This window comes from Lagopus muta, chromosome 1 (assembly GCF_023343835.1).
Source record: "Lagopus muta isolate bLagMut1 chromosome 1, bLagMut1 primary, whole genome shotgun sequence".
Taxonomy (NCBI): Eukaryota; Metazoa; Chordata; class Aves; order Galliformes; family Phasianidae; genus Lagopus; species Lagopus muta.
Window position 1 is genome coordinate 49,445,368 of NC_064433.1, and position 9,810 is coordinate 49,455,177.

The window sequence follows — 9,810 nt, forward strand, 5'->3', positions numbered from 1 at the left end:
CGCCGCCGGGACACACCTCTCGGCACCGTCCCTCCTCCCACCCACATCCTCGCATCGACGTTCCACACAACCACCGCGGGCCAGCCGGAGGACCGCCGTCACCTCAGCGCGGTCCCCACAGCGCGGCTCTCTCCCGTTTCGGCCCTCTCCCCGGGAGCCGGGAGGCGCGCACCGCGGGGCCTCAGCCCGATACTCCCCCCCCCCCTCTCCTCCTCCACCCCCGGGCCCCGTCTGTGGAATCGGAGCGACGCAGCTTCTCCGCCCGCCGCCGCCGCGTTGTGTGAGCCCCCCTCAGCCTGTCCGCGGCTTACGGGAGGGTAGAGGGGGTGGGGGGCGCGCGCGCTGTTAGCGCCAATGGCCCCTCACGGGCGGCGCGCGCGGCCCGCGGGCGGGAATGGCCCTGAGGGAGGCCGTGAGGGGAAAGGCGGAGGGAGGGGGGGAGAGGGGGCAACGCACACTCACCGCTGAGGCGCCGCCACGCTGAGCCCCCTTCTCCTCAGTGCCGGGGGGGCGGCTCCGCCCGGGGAACAACGAACGCCAAAAGGCTGCGGAGCGCGGCCTCCTTTCACCGCCGACAGAAATTTAAAAAGAAAAAAAAAAAGAAAAAAAAAAAAAGACAGAAAACAGTTTTAAAAAAAAAAAAAAAAAAAAAAAAAAAAACTTTCCTCGCCGCCGTCTCCCTCCCCCGAGGAGCACGAACCCAAACACACTAAGACACGCCCCCGCGCCGCCCCTCGCACCGCCCATTGGATTGCGCCCCGACGACCCCCACGCTGATTGGCTGACTCGTCTGCTCGTCTCATCTCTCTCCGCCCCTGAATGTTGTCTATTGGGGAGAGCTACATGGATCTCCCCGCCCATTAGCCACGGCCCACGTCCATCAAAGAGAAACATCCGCCTTCCAGCTCCTCTAATTGGACAGTCTCGCCAGTGCCCCCTCAATGATTGGCTGCCCCGGCTGACTGTCACGTATTGACGTCGCCTCCCTCGCTGGCTGCCCGACCCTCCTCCCACTCCTCCCGTTGGCTGGGAGGTTGGCCCAGTAAATGAGACGCCCGCCCCTGTTTGCCCCGCCCCCTCCACGCTACGGATTGGCCAGTGGGTTGCGCCCTCGCACGCCATTGGCGAAGGGATGTGCTCGTCACACTGAAACACGAAGAGGCCCGCCCATCGAGCCGCGGCCCTCGGCGGCGGCGCTGGAAACGAGGTCGGAGGGGAGGCTGCACCAGCGTGTGTCCTTCCTTTGCCCAGTGGAGGAGACGGGCACACGCAGCAATAAGGAGGACAGCGGCCACCGCCGCCTCGTGATGCCAGGCGGCAACAACGCCACATTCCTGCCGTCTGCAACGACATTTGCTTCTTGCCCCGCCCTTCCCACACAGCGATTCGGCGGGGCGGATGTCAGTCGCACTACTCGCCAGTCCATTGGTGCTCGGCGACTCCTCCGCAGCCAATTGGCAGCCGCTCCCGGTGTCACTCACCGGATTACGCGCAGGCGTGGGCGCGAGGGGGCGTTCCCCTCCCTATGGTTGGTTGAGTTAGCTATCAGTCCCCGCGCTGTCTCGCGGCGGCTGGGGGGAAGGCTGCGACGGGCTGCGTGATGCGGCGGGGGCGTCACGTGGCTCCCGCAGTTGCGCACGTGACGGGGCTGGCGGCCGTTGGTGTGGGGGGAGGGGTTGTGTGAGGCGCTCCTTGAGAGCGTGGTTTGGCGGCACCGCCGCTGCACACGGTGGGCTGGAGGGAAACGGGGGCTGTGGGGTCAAGAAGAGTTGAGGAGATGAGCAGAAGCAGAGGAAGGAGCGCTCTGAGGGGACCTGTGGGGTCATCAACACTCAGACGTGGGGGTCGGTGTTGGATGACGTGGGTCCCTTCCAGCTCGGACTTCTGTGATCAGAGGCATTTGAGAGGGAGAGAAAATGGAGGTGTGCACCCCATTTCCATGCTCTTTTGGTTCTTCAGTATTGCTGAGGACTGCTGTTAGCACAGTGGCTGTCACCTCCCAACCTCACCCAGGCCTGTGTGCCAGTGCCATGTTTCCACTGGGTCTCCTCGGGAGAATCCTGTTACAACACTGCAGCAGCTGAAAATGGAGTTTCGGTGCCAAAAAAGCAAACGAGAGATGCAATGACAGCGACCTGGTCATGAGGATACTGAGGGAAAAGCCAGGTTTTTGTGGTGTGTTTTTTGTTTGTGTTTTTTGTTTGTTTTTTGGTTTTTGTTTTTGTTTTTTTGAGTGTGCAAAAGGAAACAACATACGTGGTACATTTTGTATAAGCCTAGGAAACCAGAAGCATTCATGTGAGTGGAGCAAGAGGTGCCGCGCTGCAATTGCCCCCGTAGTTCCACACGGTAGAAAGCAAGCAGGTTTTGTTGGATGGATGGTTTGCCAGGTCTCACGCAGGTTCACGTATGGATTGAGGGAATCTCAGCTCCTGGGCTAGTTCCTGGCTCTCAAAAAGTCCTAATGTGTAAAAAGAAAATAGTCCTTGCTATCTTTTCATGCTTCTCCCATTTGCATTTCTGTCCAGAAGCGAGTGAGACTGCATTTTTTCATCCACTGGATGTCAGTGTTACGCTACTGCTGTGGTGCATTGCCAGGTGCTGGGAGAACTTTGGCTGCTTTGGGATGAGGGATTCAGGAAGAGCTTTCTCCTGTGGTTGGTATGCGACGCTAGGGAAGCGCAGGGGAACAGGTTTGATAGAGTGTGGACATGCTGCTGCCTTTGGGACCCTACTCACAAGGCTCATAAAGAATAAAACCTCATGGTGACTGAGCCCTGAGGGAGACACGTGCTTCAGTACTGAGGTCAATTCCACCTTTGCTTCTTACACTGTGAAAATACCTTGCCTCATCTCTTTAAAAATCAAATTTACTCATTATACCAGGGACAAATGATGCTGCATCTAACAGAGTGGGGATAAAACACTACAAGCAGCCTTGAACTCTGGAGTTGGAAGTTAGGTTTTCTTAGACCTGACAGTGGTTTATTATTTCCAACAGTGCTATAACCTCCCTTTTAGAGATTTGCTAGCTTTTTTAAATTAGTGTATCTGAACGAACTCTGGTTACAATCACCAGAAGCTGTTGGCATTGAAAAACAGTTACTGCTAAGCCTGTCCTTTTCCTGCTTCAGATCATTTAACCTGCAGCTGTGTAGTGGGCTTCGAAAGTACCTGAGTGGTTACTTGTGCTGCAAGTAGAGACAGGTTGCCTTTTGGGAAGCCGCAGCAAAGCATATGTTGGTGATCTTTACTGAGCGTTATTTTTAGGTGTTTTGGTATGAAATGTGGCATTGCAAACATGATCTAATGCTGTGCTTTATCAACAACTGAATAGCAGCCAGCACTGGGAAAAAAAGATGGCTGTTGTTAAAATGATGATCTGTGGAAAAGTAATAAAAGAATTTATGTTTCTTGTTACATATGAAGACAGGCTGATTAGGTTATTCTCTTGCTTACTTCTTTCTACTGGAAGCTGCGTTTTGTTCTATCCTTTTCCTAGAAAGCTCCGGTGAAGATTCAGCAGGCACATGGCATCAAAGTATCAAAGGAAAAAAACATTAATATTTGGAAACACTGGGGTACTTCAAAAAATACCCATTATCCTTATTTAAAAGTATTTATCCTAATTACTACTTTCAGAAAACACGTTTTCTAAGGATTCAGCGTTTCCTGTTCCATGAGCTGACTGGTGAGATTTCCCAACTATTCTTACGCATCCCTCTCATAGATTTCCAGGGAGAAAGCAAGAGACAGAGGAAGTAAGACTTCATGTGCCTGGGAGCTATAAAAATAGGGATAGGAAGAAAAGATTTGTATTTAAAATAGAGAAGATTTTTTTCTTTCCTAGGTCTTCTATAACAGCAGAGAACAAGCACAGATGAGCAACTTAAAGAAAAAACAGAGGTAATGAATATAATGAATACTAGAATTAAATGAAAGCAGGAGAAAATGAGGGAGATGCATCAAATGTAATTTTTGAACTTGTACGCTGGCCAGGTGATTAATGCTAACATTCCTGCTTTGCAAACCCTCCCCACCCAAAAAAAAATTGTTAAAACCCCTAGTATTCAAGGATCCGAGCTTTAAGTCTCAGACATGTCTACATCCGTCACTGTACTCAACACAGTAAGCTTATTTTGACACGACTTATTCTCATGTGCCGTACCCATGAAAGACACGCAGTTGCGGCAGTTTGAAGAACAGTTTATGACTGTCCGAAGCGAAATGCTTAGCAGAATTTTCAACTTGTGCTGCAGTGCTCACATAATTCTGTTGAAAGGAAAAGGGAAAAAAGAGAAGTTTGTCAGCCCACAGCTAAAGGGAAAATATTACCAATTTGATGGCAGCTGTTCTTAAACAGAGAACAGTTTATTACAGTATTTTGTTTTGTCTTTTTTTCCTGGAGGCAAAACTAAAACAATGCTTCGTTAGCGCTATTTGAAGCTATTTAAATATCGCAATTTCCAGCAAAACAATATTAACATGTGGAGTTTTTTAATAGAAAAAAAGGCAATTAGGAAAATGTTTTGAATAATATTGTATTTCTTTACCCAGCTTTTTTTCTACCCACTTTTTTTTTTTTCTTTTTTTTTTTTTTTTTCCTGCTATGCTGGCAGAGGAAGATGTCTGCTTCGTGCTTCCAGTTCTGAAAATGAAGCAGTGTGCACATAAAAGTTATTGGCAGCTGTGTTGAGGCCAGAGGTCGTGAAGCTCTTCAGGCAAGATTTTATTTACCTTTTCACCTCCCCATTTCACCAACTTGGTCAGAGATGATACTCAACAGCAGCAGGAACTTATACACAACAGTTTAAGTCACCTTTAGCTGAACCTAAACATAAGTATGTGAAAGCAATTACAGCATTTTATTGTCACAGCTCCACCTTCATCATCAGGACAGCGTTAGAATTTTACATTGAGACATAGGGTAACAGCTAAAGGCGCTCTCTCCTTCCACGTTCCAAAGTTTAAGAGTACACTGGAGTTTCCACTGCTTCCAGGGCAGCCACACTTTTACATGCAGCACTCATTTGTGTACTTTTTTGTCACCCAGCCCCATTGCAATAGAATTATCAGGCTTGGGAAAAAAAAAAAAAAGGGCTGGGACACAAACCTCCAATCCCCTCTATTCCTCAGGAACTGTGAATATATATGTGCCCTTACAAGCAGGGAATCAGGAAGCTGTGCATAACGGGTAATACCACACATGCAGGACTAATGCTGTTGCTGGAAAAGCTCTCACCTGTCTTGTCTATTTCAAACTCCTACTAAGATAACAGGAGTATGTAATTTTTTCCTCCCAATTACAACTTTTTTTTTCCTCCTGGGAGTTGTAGCCGTGTAGTAATTTAAGATGGCAGCTTTCCAAGGCTTTGCAGTGATTCTAATTAATTGGATACATTGTTTAATTTTTATTTTAACTTGGGCTTTTTCCCTCATATTCAAAAGGTTTCCCATTATCCTTTATTATGAAGGAGATCAACGCAAGCAGAATGGCTGCCATTTTGCCTTTGTCTGCAGAAGCAACACTGCTGTGTGTTGAAAAGGTGCACTGCTGTCCACACCTGTCAGAAGGACTGAGAGCAGTACTCAGGTGGAGTAGCAGTGCTTCTTTGGTCTGGTGAGCTGGGCACAGACTGCAAGCAGCAGTGATACTCTGCAAGAAGAATGCATGAGAAGACATGAGTGGAGTATGGCAAACAGGGTGAAGTGTAACTGCAGAATGGGGCAAAAGAGTTCAGACTGAAGGGCAGAAAATCTGGAGGTGGAAACATCCGTTTCCTTTGCTGGTGTGGAAAATCGTGCCTCCTTCCGGCAGACTGAGGAGAGAGAAGGAGAGAGAACCCACAAAAATTGCCATAATCAGGGAGTTAGAGCTACCGTTGGACTGCTTAAACTCTCCCTCATGTTGGATGGTGGTTTCACTATTGCTCCTTTCACAGGCTTCTTTTTGCCCACAACTTCTCTAAAGTGGTGTTTGATGGGGAAGCACAATGTCTGCATTTTTATTTTTAAAACAGTACATAACAAGACTGCTTATTGCCACCTGCAGAGGAACCCGAGTCAATTACAGTAGAACCTGAGGACAGAAAGTGAGAATAATGCAGGAAGGGAGCACCATAAGAAAGAAAGCTAGAGGAGCAAAACAACTGCAAGACTGCACAACCTTAGGACTAGTAAAAAAAGATTAAAAAAGGAGTGCTAAGAAGTGGGAAGCTGCATGGAAGGTTTCTTGGATCCAGGGTTGCACACAGAAGGTGTATTTCATCTCTCCTGCACAGGTATACGGGCACACAAGCGCACATGGCCTTTCCTGGCTCTCACCTTTCCTGGCCACAACCTCCTCCTTATTCTGCGTCAGCTGCAGGGAGGCCCTAGCAAGGATCCCAAAGAAAGAGCTGGACAGAGAATGGGGGGTTGATGACAGTGGTGACAGCAGGAAGAGCTGCACAGGGAAATGGACCAGCAGCAGCCGTTTCCATGACTTGGCCTCCAGCGGCTTCTGGAACAGAGAACAGTGAAGCTGGGTGGGCCAGGCTGTTTGTTCTTTAATACTCAAATCTGACTGCTTACAAACCCTGTGACTCACTCACTGTCCCAGCTTGTCTTCTGCAATGGTTGGCAGCAAAGTTAAATCCAGGTTCACAAGCACAGCTTTGTGTCACCCCCTTGATGGAAGCCTGCCAGCAGCTTCCCTGTGGCTGAGCTGCTGCTGGGATCTTGGGATGGGGCTGCATGGGTAAAGCCCACAGGCTGACTCCTGAGAGCAATCACAGCACCTCTTGGTAGCAGACAATCTCTTCAAAGCCACCAATTAATCACACACAAGCAGAAATGGAGGAAGACTGAATTGCTCAGGGGCTAACATGCATTTGGCCCACTGGGCTATTTTCTTTTTGCACAGGGAAGGAATGATGATGAGGATTCTAGTGGATTTCATCATGCGCTGACAACCATTTGCAAAATAACATGTTCTCCCCACACATGTGAAAAAGCAAGCAAAAACCCCAGGACTTTCCTTTTAATCCTGCACTAAACCTCAGGACAACTAGAAGAAAGCCAGAAGTTTGATGGGTTTTTCTTTCTTTCTTTCTTTCCTTCCCCTGAAGAGAGCAAGATGTTCTGTGGTTGCTGTTCTGGATTCACTGACTGTGCTAAAGAAAGCATGTTCCCTCTCCAGAGCCCTGAGCAGCTCAGTTCTACTGTTTGTTTCTGCTGCTTGGACCGCACTTGATTGCTGCTGCTGGCTTACTTCCTGTCACTTGAGAACCTTGCAGAGCTTAAACCAGCCCTGGCAGCAATTCTTCCTTATGGTCTTGCTTCCACAGGCTAACCATAGCACAGAGAACAATGAAAATACACATTAAAGCTACTCTTAACAAGGTGTTCCAGACCAGGGCTGTGTTCAAAAAGATGTTTGTGTTTATCAAGAGAGTCCAACTCCAAAATCCTTCTATTGCAGCCATTTCTTTTGAAGCAGAATTCAATGCAAAGACCCTACAGTGTTTTCAAGGGTTTCCTCACGTTAGCAACACTGCTGCGCACAAGTGAATTCCCAATTACTTATACCAAGCGCTACTTACATGGGAGACTTTGAAACAAGATGGAGCCTGCCTGAAACAACATCCTCCTTTTGGCTGCAGGGTACAGCATCTGTGTCTGGCGCCTGTGCTTGTCTGTCTCTGTCTTTGTTCTTGTGAGTTTGTCTCCTTGGATGCAAAAGGGAAGCTGTTGGTCATACTGCGCTGTCAGGATCTCCAGCATTCATCCAGCATAACCCCAGTGGGTGCAGCGAAATTAATCCACATTTGCTGAAGTATAACTTTGGTTCTGTAAGTTAATTAACATGTTTAAAAGTGGTTTGGAAATTGGTGAGAAACCAGTGGAGACCGCTTTAACTTTTCCTTCCAGAAAAGTTTTGATTTATTGAAATGCTGTAGTCATAAATACCAAACAAAGGAAGTGAATAGACTACAGTGTCTTCACTGTGAAAGGGCAATGGCAGATGCTTGGATAAACCAGGAAACAGGTCTTTATTTCAGCGCAATGCCTGCAAGGATTTCTATCTCTCAGACCTCTCTGAGAAGTTATTTTAACTACCTTTCTATGAGATTTATTAGGCTGTGAAGGAGAATTTCAAACAAATGGTAGAATAACAAAATCCTAGAAAGATACGCTGGTGAATTGTCTTGCATTGCACTGGGGCGATGACCCAGACGACCTAGCAGCCTTTTCCATTTCTAACATCCATGATTACCACAGTTATACCTCAGGACACTAAACAGAGCCATTTTCTTCCTTTCAGAAGCAGTAAAATGTCACTAATGGCCACGCTAAATCAGAAGAACTTATCCTTCTGCAGATGTGTTACACACTTAGCAAGACAGCTATAAATGATCCCACTTGGTTTATATTTGCTATTTTCCATTTCTGTAGTGCGAGTGCTCCGCTCAAGGGGGCTGCCAGCCAAGGGAAAGAATTTCTGGTAGGAGATTAAGGATAACTAAGGAAATGGTTGCATGACCTATAAAGAGAGGATCATAAATATTGCAACAATAAAACCAATAGCTCTTTCAAAGTTTAAATAGCTTTTCTTTTCAAACACTTGAAGTAAATGCCCTTTTCCCAAGGTTGTCTAGCATCTGTGCCCTGGGATTTTACTCAGTTTCACCAAATACATTGTAATTTCTCAGAGAGATAGCTATTCCTTTTAATCATTTTCGCTTGTGGAAGTGTTCTCTTCAGAGAAGCTGGAGCCCAGCTACCTCAAAGTGCCTTATTACTTCCTCTACTACTGAAGTTTCAGAGAAGCCAGAGCACAACAGTAAAGTAGCCCCTGCATCTCTTAAGCACCGTGGTCACAAACAATGCAAGATGAGGCAAGTACGATTCTGTTCCTCATAAACAAGCAGCAGCACTTATATATATGATTTCTTACATCCAAGGAACCTCGGACACAAGGATCTGCCTGTGTAAGTATTCAAGTATACAATTCATTTTCTTCACAGTCCCAACTGTGCAAAAAGCCAGACCTGGGCTGCTGTCACTCTGCATAGCAGAATACAGCTGACATTCCTATCCCACACACTCTGTCGGCATGCAACACGTAGCTTTTGTTTTCATGGTACAGGATCCAGCTCTAGAGTAAGCAATCTGTTTTCATGTGTTCATTTTTTTCCCCATACTCCATTTTACATCACTATGTAGCTAATGCAGGGGAAGCTCAAACTGATGTGTTCCACCAGCTATGTCAGAGCAATAGATGCACATCTTGCTGAAGCATTCCTATTCCTTTGTCACCCCATCTTGCCATATTTATTTAATCTACATCTCAGGCCCTGGTTTGGGAGCACTGTTTTGGATTCAATAAAAAGGCACTATGCCTGCCATAGGCAGAGGCTAGAGAGCCTTGATATTAGTGCTCAATCCTGTGTATTGGTCAGATTGCAGAAAGCAATGTTCTTTCTGTATCAGCCACTCCAGATTGGTAAATCAAAAAGCTGAAGAAACGTGGTGTTTATTCAGCCCACAGTGGGCATGTGCCAAATCCACCCCCAAACTCATACAAAATGCTGATCTGGCCACAACCCACTGGCACAACGTACTTTTTTCACTTGCACAATTGAAATAAAATTCACTATTCAGCAGAAGCCTTTTTTTTTTTTTTCTTCAAAGAAATCAAAAAGGCAAAAGACCCTTGAATACAGACAGTACTTAGAAAGTATCCTTGACCTGACTTCCCTGTTCCTTGCCTATGATACCATATGTATTTGCATTAAAATAAGCTCTCATTTTTATATTCTGTTTCAG

General features: G+C 47.0%; 1 protein-coding gene and 1 long non-coding RNA gene across 9 annotated transcripts in view; one reads left to right on the forward strand and one right to left on the reverse strand.

Annotated features, from left to right (window-relative positions):
* Window positions 1-608, reverse strand: part of TNRC6B (trinucleotide repeat containing adaptor 6B) — a 139,041-nt gene extending 138,433 nt beyond the window's left edge. For 5 of the 8 annotated variants that reach the window (XM_048933981.1, XM_048933987.1, XM_048933985.1 and 2 more), the window contains exon 1: window positions 17-62. In XM_048933981.1, the coding sequence (XP_048789938.1) occupies window positions 17-47 (31 nt within the window). In that variant the 5' untranslated portion in view covers window positions 48-62. Of the gene's footprint in view, window positions 1-16; window positions 63-462 lie in introns of those variants that run through there. The other 3 variants (XM_048933984.1, XM_048933982.1, XM_048933983.1) reach the window with 1 other exon arrangement.
* A 594-nt stretch (window positions 609-1,202) lies between these two features.
* LOC125701680 (uncharacterized) lies at window positions 1,203-4,713 on the forward strand. Its single transcript, XR_007380318.1, has 3 exons — window positions 1,203-1,528; window positions 3,851-3,906; window positions 4,620-4,713. It is a non-coding gene; the product is annotated as an uncharacterized LOC125701680 (long non-coding RNA).
* The last annotated feature ends 5,097 nt before the right edge of the window (window positions 4,714-9,810 follow it).